Raw genomic sequence first — 19,202 nt, 5'->3', positions numbered from 1 at the left:
ATCAACATTCCTAAACCGATGACTAACAGTTGGCCTACTTACAGTGATCGTTTAACTGGATTCAATGTAATCTCGTACAACGCCATCATGAGCATGTTACAGTACCAGGTATTCAATACGCCAAATTTATACACTCAATTTCCAACAACCCTCTCCCTTTTGAACATGTCAATGCCTAAATCTGTGCTTACATTTCCATAACTTATGTAAGAATATCTACATGAAAGGCATTTCTTCCCTGTAAAAATATCAAGTTCTATTTATGTTGCATTTTTTGGGTATTACTTCAACTTTCTTTCTCATTTTGTGACTCAGCAGAAATTCTTGTAAGCAGATCTAATCCCTCTTCCTCCCTAGCTGCGTCTAAGTCTGAATGAATGAAATTGCTGATACATTTGGTAAGATATTTCCTTCCAAGCTGATTGCATATTTCTGCTGTCAACAGGCCTACCTATTTTAGTTGTCATTGTGTGGTCCTCCCCTACCCTACCTCAAACCATCTGTTGAAAATGTAATTTTTGCCTTTTTTCACTGCCTAACCTGGCTCTTTTAATTCAGTTTGGTTAATGACACATCATTCTCCCATCATATGCTTCAAATGAAACAAAACTGTTCTGTGCCTCATTTCACTTTTCTTTTGGTTATCACTAGCCATAATGGGGCCATTGGCATTACCTTGCTTCTTTGCTGGTTTTCTTCAAGTTTCCCCCAGTCTACACACCATTGTTATCTACTCACACAAGTTTTCTTCCTCCTCTTCTGATTTTGCAATACTCTTTTCTTTTCAATTCCTAAATTTCTATTCTTGATCCAACCCATTAGCCTGTCTTTCTGTCCATCCAATGCATACTAATCTTCCTCCATCAAACCCATGTTTCAAAAGCTGTGCCTCAGTGGTTAGCACTGCTGCCTCACAGTATCAGGGACCCCAGTTCGATTGCAGCCTTGGGCGACTGTCTGTGTGGAGTTTGCACATTCTCCCCATGCCTGCATGGTTTTCCTCTGGATGCTCTGGTTTCCTCCCACTGTCCAAAGACGTGCAGGTTAGGTGGATTGGCCATGCTAAATTGCCCATAGTGTCCAGGGGTATGCTAGCTTTGTGGGTTAACCAGGGGAATAGCAGAGTTAGGGTAGGGGAGTGGGTCTGGGAGGGATGCTCTTCAGAATGGCCTGCTTCCACACTTTAGTGATTCTATGATTCTTCTCTCATCATTTTTTCTTCAAAGTCTAATTGTGGCAAGAGCAAAGTGCAATACTGCACACCACTATCTGTACTAGACAGGTTTTCAGTCCTATGCTGATGCTTTAGACTTCCAGGTGCTACTTAAGTCATGGGTTTTGATCTTGTACCAGCTCATGTCACATGGATTTCACTCTTGGCTGCAACCTGTTTATCAGTGATACAAGGTATTTTAATTTAGTCACTGTCTCTATCTCACTGCTTCCAATCTTTATTTTTCCATTGCCGTTTAGGCAAAATAAAGCATGAAGCCACATATTTAACTTTGGCTTTTCATAAAATGGTATGCAGAGAAGCATTTTAAATTTGCATCTTCAATCCCATTTCACCTGCCAAGTAATGAACCATTATTATGAAAACATTAATATATAGATCTCCAATAATGGCATGGAAGAAACCTGCAAGTCTAGAAATTGTTGGAGAAGCACTGTCGGCTTAGGCAAAGAGTCTTTGGGTGAAATCTGAAAAGAGCTTGATTCGCCGAAATTTCTTGCATTCATGTGAGGAGTCGGTCAAGGCTTTTTTCGACGTTGAGAGCAACTCATTGCATTTTCAAACAGAGTTCTGGATGTTGAGATGAGATCCTGTCTAATGAGTGGCAAGATTCCTCTCAACAGGGAATATTTCTTGTTCATGTATTTGCTCATTACTGGACAGCTTCCGACTCTATGACGTGCCATGAGAAAATTAGATGTCAGCACCACCCACGTGAAAGACAGAGTAGGTACCTGGCAACTTCAGTTGTTCCCTTGGCTTTCTAGGCCGCCATCTTGGAGACTAGGCAACAACATCTCAGGGCACAGTCTAGGGCAACTTGCCACACTCAACCCCGGTCTTCACCTCTCCACTGTCCAAAGATGCTGGTGATGGACACTTGTCAGCCTGTCAGGATCCTCGCGGCACCCCATCGATCCACTTACACGCTACTTCCGCACTTTAAAGTGGCACTTTGGGGTGCACTGACAACTTGCGTTGAAATGCTGCCACAGGGTCGTTTTGCGCGCAGCTCACAGACTGGACCAGGCTGCGTCCCAGCACTGCTCTGTTCCTCCCATAGCACTCACTCACTTTGTGCCTGCCTGGATGCTCACAACATCCCTGCCTTATGGTCCATTGTTGTGCTTTGGCACCCTACAATACCAAGCTCCCATCACTTATGTCTTGTCTTGCAGTTTAGCCACAAAGCCAGGAAACTTGTCATGGTTGTCAGCTGTCATTGGTTAAATCAAGGGAAACCGCCTCAGTCAAGGGATCCTGGTTTAGTAAGTTAAGGGCAGTCTCTGATATCAGTCCCAAGGCTTGTACGCATCAGGGTCAGGATCCTGGGCCAGAAGAAGTTAATGTCCATGAACAAACATAACTTCAGCTGGGTTCACAGCCTTCAGATTGTGTCAGAGGCCTAACCTCCGGTAGTCATCTAATTATGTAACATCTATGGCCTGATAACTAATTGTTGTTCGTGGGAAGTTGCCCAAGGATGTTGTCTGTCTGTCTTTGGAAGGGAATTTGATGTCCTCCATTTGGTATTATATGATCATTTTAAAAACGAACCTTCTTTGAAAGGAGGTAATCGTTATAGGTTGGCACTTTTATGGGTATATGGCAGATGGTGCAAATTCTATAATTACAATATTTGCAAAGTGACATTTAACAGATCAGCAAAGTTTTGAGACTGGCACTTTGAATTTAACATGCATCTATTTTGATTTCTTAATGCGATTATTCAGTAAAATCTGAGTTATTTGAGCTTGATTTTGTAGTGTTAACCTTGGTGAAAACTCTGCAAACATGAGGTGAAAATCTTTAGGTGTTGCAAATCTGAATTTAAAATTAGTTTAGTCTTGTGTCTCAAGCCTGTAACAAGCTTGATTTTAAAATGAGTTTGTTCTGAACTTGCAGCATGTAATTTGTCAGTCTGGCAAGTAATAGGAATAAGATCAGAATGTATTGAAGCAAAGTGAAACAGAGATCCCTGTTTATGCTGTATCTAATGTTCAGTACAACACTAAAATTCTAGTAAACTAATCAAAGGTATGTAGCATGCAGTGAAGCAGCACACTGTATAGAAGAGAGGTTCCCAAAGTGTGACAAGAGTGATCGTCGCTCCGTGGCTGTGGAGCAGATACCAATATTTGACAGTCCAAGGATTGGCTACAAGGTCCCTTTAAATGTATGTGTTTTTTTTTTTATTTGCTTGTCTGTGGCCTCATCCAGTGAGCTCATAGACAGCAACAGACCCAGAAAATGGGAGGTGTCTTCTGTTGCTTGTTTTTTGTTTTTATTTCATTGACTCTCGGGACGTGGATGTCACTGCCTGGGTGATCGTTTATTGCCCACCCTTAGTTAGCCATTGAAAAAATGGTGGGAGCTGCCTCCTTGAACCGCTGCAATCCATTTGCTGTAGGTATGCCCACAATACAGTTAGGAAGGGAGTTCAGGATTTTACCCCACCAACACTGAATGGCAATATGTGCTTGCATCTCTGCTGCTCAAACTCTCACCAGCACAATGAGTCTTTACTCCCATTCCAATTTTCTTTCTGGGGTTGCACCAAACATGCATTATTAAACTGGAGTCACAGCAGAAAACAAATTGGGAAGCACTGATTCAGAATTCATCTCAGCTGCTGTGTAAGATTAGAGGGAACTTCACCATAGTAAAAAGGAAGTGGCTAAACTCAAAGTTCATTTCAATATCACCCCAGTCTTCCATTTACTTTTACCCTGGAGGTTGAGCCTGGCAACTCAACTGTTAATTTTTATGCTCTGTTAATACTGTAATTAAATTTACAGCGTAAAGAGGATTACGTAATTCTTTAGGTTTGTCATTATATAGTTAATTGTTCACATTGACCTACCAGTAGAAGGTAATGTTGTTACACATAAACATACCAATATAATTAATATACAGGGTATTTTCTAAAACACTCAACAAAATTTGCTTTACTCAAATGACAGTTTCAGGTTTGTGTTCGATAATACCAAGCCTTTTATTGATTGCAAAGCCAGTAGCATGTAAGCTGAGCAGATCTTCTGAACATCCAGCAAGCATTTGGATGACGTCATGTGATTACGTTCCTAGTACACAATAACCTGCCAGCTAACTGTGCCCATTATATGCTATGCGAAGTGGAACAGCAGGTGCAGATTAAGGACGAATCCTGGAACTGAGACCCCAGTGAGACCTTGATGGATCATCAGCTGTTGTTTTTACCTTCTGAGTGAACAGAGAGGCAGCTTTTGAAAAGAGCTCAGTATGTCAGCACGGATGTCAGTTTCACATTCTTGGCATGTTCTTTGTTTGTTACCAGAGCTGTTGAGAAACAGACCCCAGCTCTCTCATTCTCTAGAAATCAATCTCATGATTTAAGAGAGAAGCAAGTTGAGTAATGTTCTGACTTCCTGATTCAATAAGGGCATTTATAATTTTAGCATTGTAAAATCTCCTGCAAAAGAACAGAATGGGTTGAAACATCACTTTCTATAGATCAAAAACACACAAACCTGGAAATTTGTATTTTACAGGCTTAAAACACATCCAGTAGGGTGGATTATATGAATATATATATGTATATCCGAAAGTGTGGCGTTTGTGCTCTATGAATAGCTGTAAGCCTCTTCCCTATAAAATTAAGCGGTCTGACACTTTGTTGAGGCTATCTTGTCAAAATTGGACTTCTTTGAACATGACCTTCACTGAACATGACCTTCAAACTTGCTGCATTTATGTTAACCAGGGCCCTGTGCAGCTTGAGAAGTACTGTTTGCTTGTGAAGGCTGCCATTGAAATGATGGCTTTGTCTCCAGTCTGAGACCAAACCCTGTTCCCCAATACCAGGACTAGCTTTGTCTCTGTGAAACTTCAGAACTGGTTTTGGATGGTATATTGGCGTCCTCAACTTATCTGCAGGATACTGATGAGGTTTGAAGTCTAATTTAGAGCAATTTAGATTTGAGATACATTCAGTAGTGTAATAACAGCAGGGAAGAAGCTGTTCTTGAACCTATTGGTACGAGTGTTTAAGCTTTTGTATCTTCTGCCTGATGGGGAGAGGTTGAAAGACATTATAACCGGGTGGGAGGGGTCTTTGATATTAGCTGCTTCTCTGTGGCATTATATTCCTGATTTGTTCTTTAATTGAGTGTAAATTCTCCCAGCTGGCATTGTGGGTTTTGAACAGCTGTCTCTAGAGCATTATTCCAGACCTCTAGATTAAATAATCTAGTAACATTGCCACTGTGCTGTTAACTTTGCATTCTGTCCTGATTTGGGCCGAGCAAGCATTCAGTTGTCTATAGAAAACTGTATTTGTTTCTTCTTGACTAGGAAGCTGGATAAGCTCCTTGCTGGTCTCACTTTTGAGACTGTAAGATATAGGAACAGCATTAAGCCTCTTGGTCCATCGAGTCTGCCCTGCCATTCGACCATGGTTGATATGTTGCTCAACCGGATTCTCCTGCTTTGCCCCTGTAACCTTTGATCCCCATACTAATCAAGAGCATATCTGTTTCTATTCTAAATACATTCCATGAATTGACCTCTACAGTTTTCTGTGGTAATGAGTTCCACGGATTCTCCCCACACTGGCTGAAAAAAAATCCTCCTCTTTTCCGTTCTAAATGGTCATCTCTTCACTCTGAGGCTATTATCCTGAATCCTAGTCTTCCTCACTATTGGAAATACTTCTCCACATCCACCTTATCCAGGCCTCTCAGTATTCTGTAAGTTTCAATGAGAGCCCGCCTCATCCTTCTAATCTCCATTGAGTACAGACCCAGAGTCCTCAATTGTACCTTATATGACAAGCCCTTCATCCCCAGGATCATTCTTGTAATCCTCCTCTGGACTTCCTCCAACGTCAGCGCATCCTTCCTTAGATATAGGGCCCAAAACTCGCAATATTCCCAATGCAGTCTGGACCTTATACTGGGCGTTGTACAGCCGCAGCAGTACATCTCTATTCTTGTATTCTAGCCCTCTCGAAATGAATGCTAACATTGTATTTACCTTCCCAGGTTCCACAATAATGACCCCGATGAGATCCTGTAGAGAACTATTTCAGGTTCATTCTTTGCTCGGAAAGAGAGTTCATTGTGAAATGAATTGCAATCAAAACTCGTCCGACTCATTTGAGCCGTAATTGAGCATTGGAAAAAACATGGATCAGCAGATTATCTGCACATCAATACTTTTTTGTGTAATGGTTTATTGCAAACTATTTTATATTTGTAACGTTGGTTGATAGCTGTGAAAGGATTTCTTGTATGGTAGCGGCATTTTATTTATTCTTTCATAGGATGTGGGTATCATTGGTAAGGCCAACATTTATTGCGTATCCATGGTTGCCTTTGGGACGGTGCCTTCTTGAACTGCTACAGTCCCATGTGGTGAAGGTGCTTCCACAGAACGGTTAGAGAGGGAGTGGGTCAGTATGAAAAGGCTGAACGTGAAGTCAGCTTTAGAGTTTATATTGTCACCAAGCAAAGATAATAAACAAAATGAGATTTAGAGCTACCGTTATTTTTATTAGATCTCCCTGCTGGTATCTTGCTCTCTGCCAGCCATTGTGCAGTAAATTTGATGGCAATCTTTGAAGTGTAGATGGCTGTCCTGTTTGGAATTGTATGTGCAGCAAAAGGCTTCCAAAGGAAGACCAACTAAATTCTACAAATGTAGAATTTCTATGAGGCATTTACATTTGAAAGCTTAAGCTCTTATTTCAGCCTTATCCTGAAGTCATGCACCTTCAAGCATTGGTGATTTGCTTGAATGTATGCAGAGAAGGTGAGAGCTTCAAATTCTACATTTGTGCCTACTAATTAACTCTGTCTTGGGTGTACTAATGAATGAATGCGCAAACAAATAAAGGCCTGTCCCCAAAATCTTTGACTCGCTTGTGAAACAACGCGTAGTCTAACTCGGCATGAATATGTTTAATGACGCAGACTCCTCTGCTCTCTGTAGAAGAGAATCTCACAGACTAATCCTTTTAAGAGATGAAATTCCTCCTCATCTTGGTCTTGAATGGGAAACCACTTACTTTTAAACTGCGCCCCTGGAGCTAGATTCTCTGAGAAGGGGCAACAGCCTCTCAGTTACTCTAGCAATACCCCCCTCAGGGTCTTGCATCTTTCAGTAAGATCTGCTCTAAGTGCTTGGAAACCAGTTGCTTGCAAAATATCATCAGCCAACGCATTCACCCACATTAGGCTTCTCTCGTTTGCCAGGATTCATATGTGAATTGCCTCTCCACTGCTCCTGAGAATTCCTGATATTTTGCCCATGCCATCTTAACACAAGCTTTTTGAATAGTGGTCATCTCTTGGCAAAGACCTGGCCTATTTCTTAATTTCCTTCCTTGCACAGCCTCTTGACATGTATCCTTGGCCTACTTCCTGACCTTTAGCCTTGCCAACGTTCAGGACATGGCCTCAATACACATCTGCGTCTCTAGCCCTCACTCGGTGTGTACCACTTTGTCTCCATCCCACCCTCCACTATCTGCTGATCTTGGACTCTTTTCAGTTCATTTTGCCCTGTCGTCCTTCCAGGCCATAAAATTAAACCAGTCTAAAAATAAACCTGAGTAAACCCTACGCAAGATTTCCATAGCACACCAGCTCAGGCCTGAGCTCTGAATATGTAAGATACTGTAAACATACATTTGTTTTTTGAAATTATTCATTTCAGTTATTTGTACAAGTGCATCTTTACGTTTTGACCTTGTTTATTGAATAATTCCCAGAATGTAATTGGCCGAGCAACTGCAGTTCACTTTCAGTTAGAACTTTACAATCTTTAGTCCCATCTTTTGCCTACTGAGCCTTGCTTGGTCATAAGTTTCTGTAGCTATTTTAATTGACCTGCTTGGACATGTTGTGAGGTATTTCCTGCACAGATGGGACTTGAACTCAGACCACGAGCCCAGAGGCAGGGACTCTACCACTGTGTTGCAAGAGCCCGAGGAAGGTCACTGTCGTCTAAACAAGTTGATTAAAATAACAAGATATGATACACAGCCAGGACAAGTGGGGCTCAAGCCCAGTCTTCCTGGCCAGAATGTAGGGGCACTACCCCCATGGTTTTGTTCTCTAGTAAGTATCTGATTTGTGAAACAGACTTCTTCAAAACCAACCAATGTGCTCACGGTTGATATCTAAGTAAGAATACAGTAAATCTTAAAAGAAATTAGTCGAATAAAAACAAATGATCACCAGTTGAAGGAACATTATAGTTCATCTTTTGTTAATTCTAGAATAACACTAGATCTGTTTGAATTATATTTTTAGAACAGTATCCAAGCATTTTAACTTGGTGGCATGCTATAAAAGTTTGGCTATCTATAGCATGGTTAAACGGTTTGGAGGGGATAGAAGGTACAGTTTGTTTGTTAGGTAGTGTGTAGATTGAAAAATATATTCCTTGAGACTGTTTGTGTAATCTGTGCCACTGTTTGATGAGTTGTTATTCTGTTTCGCACTAGTGAGAAGTTAATCCTGAAAATTGGTAGCCAATTGATTCATTATGATTTGGTTTAAAGGTATAAAAATGTCCTTAACAGCTACCTGAAAGGAAAGGTGACATCTCCTGATTTTTAATGTCATCCTGTTTGGTGGCTATACAATAATTGGTTAAAGTTGCAGCAACAACAATGCACATATTATGAAAAAGTATCATAGCAAAACTTCACTTTTTCTATCTTTCAGCTAGTCCTGTCTCTTCTGGGAAAGGCAAATGAGAGGTCAGGACAGTCCAAAAAAGCAACTTATACTTTCATTGACAGAATGGGCAAAAAATACCCTTTGAAAACATTACTAACAATACCTCACAGTTGGATAATGTTTGCCAAGCAGAAAGGATTATGTAAATTTGATGCATGACTGGTGCATTTCGAGAGCAACATCTCTACCAAAGAGTCTACTTGACAACCAATCAACACTCTCCCCGATACATGATAAATGTTGTTTTCCCTTTACATCGGTGTGCCTCGTGAATTGTTATGAGTGCAAGATGAATAGCTTTAACAAAAAGTCTTTAATTTCAGCAATACTCAAGATTTTTACTCAATACTCAAACCTCTACTATGTAAAGCATTCTTTTTAAAAATATATAAACAATGTTAGAAAGGCCTTCACATTACAGTTAATACCCACCAAAAAAATCAAATCACAAGGGAAGATGGGAAAACTGTTCACTTTATTAAAGTTTTAAGTTTTAGTGACTTTCTTGAAATTTGATCTGATCACTTTCATGATCACTAGATGGCAGTAAAATGCACGACATTGATTTGCAATTACTCTCCCTGTAGATTGATGAAACCCAACTATGCATGAGAGGGTGTTAGACAACACAGTGTGGAGCTGGACGAACACGGCAGGCCAGGCAGCATCAGAGGAGCCTGCTGTGTTCCCTCAACACCGCACTGTACTGTCTCTGACTCCAACATCTGCAGTTCTTACTATCTCTATGCATGAGGGTGTGCTTGGTTTTAAAACTGTTAAATTAGAAGACTGAGTTGTTTGAGTTAAAAAGCTATAAACTAACTTAAATGTTGCATTTAAAATGAAAATATTTTGCTATTCCATTTTTTTTTAAAAATGGAATGGATAAGATTTTGTGCCGTGCACTCCATTGTGGACATAATGTTACCTGTTTTATGAGTCAGTAATTAAAATGATTAATCTTTTGCCTTCCAGATACTGATAGCTTGAGGTCTGTGAAGAGCTAATGCATACAAACAAATATCACTATTTAGAAACTCATTGTTGTGTTCTTTGTACTGGTTAGCTTCTCCTGGTATAAAGATCTTTTAATTAACCAATACAGAATGATGCGCTTTCTCATTTTTACTGCATAGTTTTGTAGAACAAAATGATCAGTGTATGATTGAAGGTTTCTGTTTTCATGCTTCGCTAGATGATGCAGATCAGGTTATTATTAAACAGGATCTGTATTATATTAATGTTTTATATTATTATGGTCCCAAATGGGTCCAGTAGAATGTATAAAAGCAGCAAGCATCAAAATAAGAGATAACAAGGTGTAGAGCTGGATGAACACAGCAGGCCAAGCAGCATCAGAGGAGCAGGAAGGCTGACATTTCGGGCCTAGACCCTTCTTCAGAAAAGTGTTCTACACCTTGTTGTCTCAGATTCTCCAGCATCTGCAGTTCCTACTATCTCTGAAACATCAAAATAATAGGCCTTTTACTGCAGAAGTTCCCACTCACTTGAATGTCAATAGTGAATAATATGGATGAGTTTTGGTCATCTTAAGATGTTAAGACTAAGCTGCTTCTTACCATTTCATGTTAGTTTATTGCAACACAAATTTAGTGCGAAGATCCCATCAGAATCACCATTTCCACTATCATATGATATGATAGTAATGTGATAGACATGATCACTGCCCTGTTGTTACAGCTGAGACTGGAGGAGTCCACTGACTGTCTCTACTGAACTCGACTGGTTTCCAGTACACAAGAGAATAAGAAATAGAATCATAGAATCCCTACAGTGTGGAAACAGGCCCTTCGGCCCAACAAGTCCACACCGACCCTCAGTGCACCCACCCAAACCCATTCCTCTATAACCTACCTAATCTACACATTCCTGAACACTACGGGCAACTTAGCATGGCCAATCCACCTAATCTGCACATCTTTGGACTGTAGGAGGAAACCAGAGCACCCGGAGGAAACCCACGCAGACGTGGGCAGAATGTGCAAACTCCACACAGACGGTTGCCTGAGGGTGGAATTGAACTCGGGTCCCTGGCGCTGTGAGGCAGCAGTGCTAACCACTGAGCCACTGTGCCAAAGCAAGAGCAGGCCATCTGGCCTATTGAGCCTGCTCTGCAATTCATTAAAATCATGGACTCGTTTCATGGACTCGGCTCCACTTAACTGCACGCTAACCATAACTCTTAATTCCTTTACTGTACAAACATCTTTCTTTGCCTTAAAAACATTTCGTGAGGTAGCCTCAACTGCTTCATTGGGCAGGAATTCCACAGATTCACAATTCTTTGGGTGAAGAAGTTCCTCCTCAATTCAGTCCTGAATCTGCTATCCCTTATTTTGAGGCTGTGTTACCTAGTTTTCGTTTCACCAGGCAGTGGAAACAACCTCCCTGCTTCTATCTTATCTGTTCTCTTCATAATTTTATACGTTTCTATAAGATCTCTGTCATTCTTCTAAATTCCAATAAGTACAGCCCCAGTCCACTCAATCTCTCCTCATAAGCCAACCCTCTCCACTCCAGGATCAACCGAATGAACCCCCTCTGCACACCCTCCAGTGACAGTATGCACTTTCTCAAGAGACCAAAACTGTACACAATACTCCAAGTGTGGCCTCACCAGCACTGTATACAGCTGCAGCATAACCTCCCTATTTTTAAACTCCATCCATCTAGTAATGAAGTACAATATGCCATTTGCCTTCTTAATTACCTGCTGCACCTGCAAACCAACTGTGATTCATGTAAAAGGACACTTAGATCCCTCTGCACAGCAACATGCTGCAACTTTTCCTCATTTAAATAATAGTACATTTTGCTATTATTCCTACCAAAATGGATGACCCCACATTTGCCAACATTGTACTCCATCTGCCAGACCCTTGCCTGTTCACTTAACCTATCTATATCTCTCTACACACTTTCAGTCCAAGCAATTAGCTTTAAGCCATGTGATTTTTTTTAAAAAGTGTCTTTTGAAAAGAGTGTTGCGTTATGTTTTATTTAGAATCTCCAAAAGAAAAATGAATAATGAAATATCTACATAGTGTTATATTCTAGAGGGGAAAGAAGGCAATTTATAATTGACCAAAGCTGCATTTGTTCAGCAGTCCATTTCTTCCAAACAAGTGTCTAATTACCTTGACAGTTGACTGTTCATTGTTCATGGATAAATTGAATTTTTTTAAGGAAGCTCATACTCGCTTTTAAAGCACTGTTGTATAATCATAGTTAGATCTTTATTAGGAGAACAGAGAGAGAATTCAAAACCACAAGGCAATATCAGTTCCTAACCACATTCAGTCCCTCATAGTTCTGGGATTTTTGCCTGCACCAGTGCATCTATATGTCTGTACTAAGGCTAGATCACCTGAACTGCACAGTAATATTTATTATGCTAGGGGTCTTTTCTCTAGAAGAGTGAAGACTGAGGAAGGACCTGATGGAGGCCAGTTATGATGGGGTTTGATAGTGTAGATACAGAGAAAGTGTTTCCACTTGTGGCCAAGAGCAAAAATTGACCATAAATAAAAGATAATTAATAAATCCAAAATGGAGTTCAGGAGAAATGTTTTCAACTAACGCATGGTTAGAGCGTGGAACTCCCTACTCCAGGGAGCTGTTGAAATGAATACCCATTGAAAGCTAGCAAAGGACCAGAGGAAGAAAGAAATTGGATATGTTGATGGGGTTTGATCAAGAAGGTTCTAGGAGTTTTGGAGCACTGCTGTTCTGTGGGTCACTGGAGCCAAATGTGTAGTCATTGTGCTGTAAATACTTTTTTAGTAGATAATGAAGAACATACTGATAGCAAATTATCTTTTAGTAGTTCAAGTATGTACCCCTTATCCTACTTGCACTCTTGGTCTTAAGTTAACATTGCTAATTAACCTTGTGCAAATTATCCATTTGCTTTCTTATGTACCATGGTAAGATCATACCTTGGGCATCCCCTTATCCAGATTGAAAAGTTTAATACTGTCCAGACCTTCCTGGTAACTTAACTCTTTAATACCAAGAATTTACTTCACGGCTCTTTTTACATTATCTCCCATGTTTCTTGGAAACCAGGAATGGCCATAGTGCTAAAGGTGTGGCCTGACTAGCATTCTGTTCTTGAAGTTAGCCTTGACTTTCTTGGGCTTGTACTTTACTATTTTGGTTATATGCTTCGACATTCTGTTGGTCTTTGACATTCAACAAATGCTGAAGAACAATGTAGTCAAAGAAAGTACTGTGAATGCCCGGAATCTGAAATAAAAACAGACAGTGCTGGAACAGTTCAGATCTGGCAGCTTCGGAGAGGAGAGAACGAGAATTAAGGTTATGAGTCGTATTTGGTTCAAAAAGTTAACTCACTGTTTCTCTCCACAACTGCTGCCAGACCAGCTGAGCTTTCCCTGCCCTTTCTGTTTTAAGTTGTGCATCACGTCAACCAAAACTTTACATTCTTTGTTTCTTCAGTATAATTCACAACGCACATTTGTTGCCCATTTTCCCTTTCTGGGTGAAGTAAGTTGTATTTTTCTGCATTAATATTTCAAACCACTTGTTTCAAGCCCATTTGGCAAGTTTTAGGCTGCCTCTTTTAATTTCAGTGTCCCTCCTCATTTACCATTCTTTGCAAATGTAACCTTTTTGTATTAAGTTGCTGAATGTAAACCATTGTATTTTAAATGTAAATTAGAAACAGTAACACACTCCTCAGTACTGAAATGATTTCTATAAGCAAAGGATATTTGGATTACCAAAGGATTCTATTGCAATCTTAATGCATCTCTTTTTATAAAGAACTGTCAATTATATAAAGAAGGGCTTCTTCACTTATACTCACACCAGGGGAGCACAGCATTCTCCTAATTGTAGTAAATTGCCAAAGGGTTATTAAGCAATTATTTTGTTTTTGGAATTCTTGACCTGGCACTGTATTGTTTAGTGGCTGATCGTCTGCTGTAGATAAATGATAAAAAAAAAGGCATTTGGTACAGTCATCTGTCTGAAGTGAATGTCGTGACATAGATTTCTAATCCAACTGTTGTCCTATTGAAAGTGGCATAGGTGGAAATAACATTTAACTTTTAATTTGTACCTTTTTCATCCCTGAAGAGCTGAGATATAAAATTATATCCAGAAATAGATATCTATTTTTAAGGAGCAAACTAAAATTTTCCACACTGCTTTTTCATCTTAAAAAAAAAAAAGAATTATTGTTAATTTTAAAAGAGAAAGCTTGCCTGCAAGAGAATGTACCTTCTAATTAACTTCAGGGATGATGCTTGCTTTAAAACTCACTGTCTAGCCTCTCATTGATCCTTGGACACAGTTTTTAGGGAGGCCAGCTATTTTCTGAGAGATGGTTGGCATCCAGATGTAATCAGAAAAGATCCGTTTTTGATTTATTGAATTCATTAGTTGAGCTTCAAAGGAATGGCCCAATTCGTTTGAAGTCATCAAATGCAGAAAACCTTGTAAGAGGTATCCGGTGTAAAATCACAGTCAAAAACCTTGGGTAGCATTTAATGCCATTTGTAGGGGTGTACATTTTAATCAAGCACGTGGGACCCTGATACCATCTCTCCTGCAGCCATGGCTAATGTCCAATGGACAGCCCTCCTACCTGCCACAAATTGAGACCTTTTAAAGTGGGCAGTTAACACCCATTTAAGACTGGTATTAACCCAGCAATGGTTGGGGGTTTTCATCATGAGTGAAGTATGATGGGTATGTGCTTGCGGATGTTAATTGCAAGGTCTTTTGGGTTGGTCCGTCATTCAAAAGCACAGTGCCTGATCCAGGGATTGACGAGGGATTGAGGTGTGCTGTCCCTCTCAATCTCCATGTCTCTTCCCCACACCCATGAAGACCCTCATTGTCCAGTTAAGTGCCAAAATGTAGCATACTTTCCCTAAAAAAGCAAAAGTAAGTTTGCTCTCTCGCTAGCGAGTGGGAAAAAAAATCCCTGTCACTTCTGTTGAAAATGCCCCTTGTTCCATGCTGGATTAGATTTTTAATTCTTGTCAAAATATTACATTTTGACTGAGTGTGATGCTGTTTCTTGGTTAACAGGCAGGAGGCAGAACAGGAGTTTTGGCAAGATTTGCTGCAAACCATGGATTTTGCAGCAAGGAAAATCTATTTTTGGTCTATTTAAAAAGCAGTGTCTATTTACTGCAATCTGTTTAGGAAGAGAGTGCAGCAATGTCTCCTGTTAAAAGCAGTGTGAATTCTCCAGCAAAATGCAGGAGCAGTGGATAATTATGGACGCACAATATGCACAAAGTTAATAATCATTTGCAGCAATGCGGACGCCAAATGTGATTCACAGGGGAATTGTGCAATCACCTCCTTCTTGGCTGGGAACAATGGCAACACTAAATCCACTCATTGATGCATTCAATATTTGAGCCCCAGTCAGTCTGATCTAACATACTGAGCATATACCATGTGCCTGGTGATTCTTGACCACAAATAATTACATTCAAGCAATAAGAAGTCCTAAATGCAATAAAAATTAATGAAAGAATGTATTTTTTTTATCAAAAAATTCATTTCAGGAAATGGTTTTGTTAACCCTCGTGCTTCGCCTGGCCTGCTGTGCTCCACAGGTGGGAATGGATTAGGAAAAGTGATGCCCACAAAATCACCACCTCCTCCTGGTGGAAATGTTGCAATGAATAATCGCAAGCCAGACCTACGTGTGGTCATTCCACCAACAAGCAAGGGCATGATGCCACCTCTGGTGAGTCCATTAGAAATCAACACAATGCAAATTGTATCAATGTAATCATCCATAGTTGTGTGACTCCATTTTATTCTGCTACTTTGGAAATTATAAGCAGAATGCCTCAGAGAACACAGTTCTCTGGGTACAAGGTTTGTGAGAATTATTCAGAAGTCATACCGTAGAATATACAAGATGTTATGCAGCAAAACATTGTGATCACCCTTATTATTAGCACATCAGCTTACATCTCCATTGTGTCTTCCACGAAACAAAACGCCCTGAGGCAATTCTTTGAGAGCTTGGCTGTGCTGTACCTAGGAAAGGTGGTCAAAATAATGCCCAAAGACAAAGGTTTATGAAGAATGGAGTAGAGGCCAGAGTTGAAGGAACAGGATGGTGAAGCTGGGTAAAAGCAGATCAATGAGCCAACATTGGATGCTGGATGCATGTGAAAGAGATTTCGTGAGTAGATTAGAAGAAGAAGTCCTTGAGAGATGGTTATGCAAGATCTCCTGAAAGAGTTGATCTTGTCTTGAGGTTAGCATTAGTCTGAGATGGAACTTGGAACAGCAGTCAGTTACAGTGGTACAGCGGGGCATGATCAGGACAAGGCTTAAGAGCTGGAAGTAAGCAATCTTGGCAACATTCTCAATTTGTGGGTTGAAGGGAGCACAAAAGCACACATACAGATTCATTGAAAACAAATGCCTTATTGGGACACAGAATTACAGTCTGCGGAAAATAGCATAAAGTGAGCAACAGCATATGCTTTGTAGTGAGAGCAGATCTGCACTCAGGTGAGTGAATGTGAACATGTTTTATTGAACGTAACTATGGACAGAAGAGAGCCTGTCTGAGATACTCCATACTCGGGTCCTGGTTCTGTCTTGATCTGAATTATCATGACGCAGGTCCTCATGTACATGTCCAATTAACATTTTACTGTACACACTTTCCTAAAGTTGAACTATTGCAATGTGTTGATTTGTGTAGGACTTGACATTGACCAGATTATATTATGACCATCGTCAAATTTAGGGTGAAACAGAAAGCCAGAGTTGGTGCCGTTGATGTACTTGTTGATGCTGACATTATTGTTTGAAAATGTTTGAGGGACAGCTTATAAAGTTTGAATAGGAGGGAACTGTGGATGGAACACCCCAGGTATTATAATTAAGGGAGGAGAATCTCATGGAGAAAATTAACTGACTACATTGGGAAAGATGTAAAGGAATACAGGAAGTGAGTGTCTGGGTTCCAGGAAAATATAAAATATTCACCAAACGTCAGTGCTGCAGTTCCATTTCAATGTAACCATTGATCGATTTAACAAAGAAATCAAATCAAATAACAAAGACAGAAATTGCTGGAGAAACTCAGCAGGTCTTTCAGCATCTGCGGAGAAAAGCAGAGTTAACGTTTCAAGTCCAGTGTCACCAATTTCAGATTTTTTCAGATTCCCAGCATCCACAGTTCTTTGTTTTATGTGACTAGTGTCAGGGTTATCATTCCCAATAACACAGTATGCTTGTTTTTATATCTGCTTTCTGCAGTCAGAGGAGGATGAATTGGATATGGTAAGTCTGATTGCACCTTGGAGAAATGTGTGTGATTATACTAGGTCTTGAAATAGGTTTGAATTAATACTAATTTTTGTAAGATATAGTATTATCAACCGTAGCATTGCATGGCTTTGTGTTTGAAGTGAAAAGTCTTTTTTATTTCAGTGTTTATTGTGTGGAAAGTCAGTGCGTTATTCCCTCACATAAAGAAAATATTTGAATCCCTACTTTTGAAGTAGCTGCTAATTTTAAACCTCACATTTTTGAAACTATACCTCTGATTACTCTTTAGCTCTTGGGTGTTAACAGAACTCAAAGCATGTAAGAGTATCTTCATGAACAGCAAAAAACACCTATTCTACTCATTCCCCAGTGTATAAGTAGCTTTCATTAACCTGTCAGAATGTAAGTATACAGGATGATTTTCCTCTTGTCCACATTTGGTAGTGCATCTTAGATAACACGGTGTAGAGCTGGATGAACACAGCAGGCCAAGCAGCATCAGAGGAGCAGGAAAGCTGACGTTTCGGGTCGAGACCCTTCTTCAGAAATTGATAGTGCATCTTGCTTTGTTTTGAGTTATTGAGACCCTTCTACCTCATTCATATTTGTCCAGTATTGAGTTGCTAGGCTGTATTGCTCAAGTCCCATTAATGTATTTTGATTGGAAAATTAAATTCCTTTGGATTCCATTAAAAGTACTGGATTTGTTCCTCAATGTGATCAAGTATTATCACCATTTAATAACTCTGTATATCTGCTAAGTACAGTTGTACATATTAGTCAGTACTAGGTTCTAAAATCGTCAGTAGTTTTAAGGTCTCTGGAAGCTTTTACTTTCCTTTTCATGGAGGATTATCAATGAGCCTGAGTTTAAATGGATTTGGTATTTTGAACATGTAAAATATTTCATAATTTTTTTTCCTCATCCTTTTGGGCTGTTTGTGATTTTCAGTCTATAAATACATGATTTAACAATCTACTGAGCTAACAACTACAACAGAAGAATTTGTTTAATGATAACTATTATTTTTGTGTTAGAATTTATATTTTTTAACATAATTTGTAGGACCAGTGTCTTTTTTGTTTAACTGTAATATGGCATTTCGACCACTTATTATTGTTTTAAGTTGCCTTTTAATCTGGTTAGACCATCTTCCATCTATCCCCACTTCCTCCTCTCCATTTTGATACTTTGCCTGCATAGACCATTGTTCCTGTGTAAGTCTTGATAACTTGGGTCACTCAGCAGCAACCAGTAGAAATTTGAGACTAATGATAATACCACTGCTGTCCAGTCAACTCAACACAGACTGGCTTTTGGATCTTGTATTTGCTGCTTAAACTTATCAAGCAGCTAAAGCATCTGATTGCATGTTATTTAGCATTGTAGTGCTGTTTCTTCATGATGGCTACGACTCCCAATGGAAAATTGAAATTCTGTGTTCTTTCCAGGACTCTGGAAATGACCTCAGTTATATTTTGCAGCATTCCATGCCAGTATGCGCATAGAACCTGTTTGTGAAATGTTAATGAAAAATTGAAGTAGACCCAATATTGAAGATTACAGGAAACAAGGAACCCACCCATTTGACTGTATCAGTCCTGCAAAGAACCTGCGCAGATCAAAAACTAAGCCCTGGCTCTCCTTGTGGACTTGTGTTTTCCCCCTGCTTCAAATGTCATCCATTAGAAGCATTGCCGTAGTAGTAGCACTATCAATTTGATAGAAGCCTGGTATGGGATGCTTTCAAAGATGCTCAGCAATTGACTATAATCCTCATGAGGAAAGATTTCTTCTCCCTTGAACTTTGCTCTGCGTACCAATCCACCTGGTGGACAATTGGCAAAACCACTGACAGTGGCAAGTTGAGCTTCAATGATGGGCTCCAATTCTAGCAGCTTTCTGTTCTGAAATTAAATACCCAGCCTGTTTT

The 19,202-nt window shown here is 39.8% G+C and overlaps 1 protein-coding gene across 3 annotated transcripts in view; it reads left to right on the top strand.

Moving 5' to 3' along the window:
* Window positions 1-19,202, top strand: part of mef2aa (myocyte enhancer factor 2aa) — a 211,577-nt gene that overhangs the window by 178,273 nt on the left and 14,102 nt on the right. For all 3 annotated transcript variants that reach the window (XM_048615884.1, XM_048615885.1, XM_048615886.1), the window contains one exon: window positions 15,534-15,718. In XM_048615884.1, the coding sequence (XP_048471841.1) occupies window positions 15,534-15,718 (185 nt within the window). The remainder of the gene's footprint in view (window positions 1-15,533; window positions 15,719-19,202) is intronic.

The sequence above is a fragment of the Rhincodon typus genome, chromosome 33 (assembly GCF_021869965.1).
Source record: "Rhincodon typus isolate 14 chromosome 33, sRhiTyp1.1, whole genome shotgun sequence".
NCBI classification, from domain to species: Eukaryota; Metazoa; Chordata; class Chondrichthyes; order Orectolobiformes; family Rhincodontidae; genus Rhincodon; species Rhincodon typus.
This window is presented reverse-complemented; position numbering and strand designations above follow the sequence as displayed.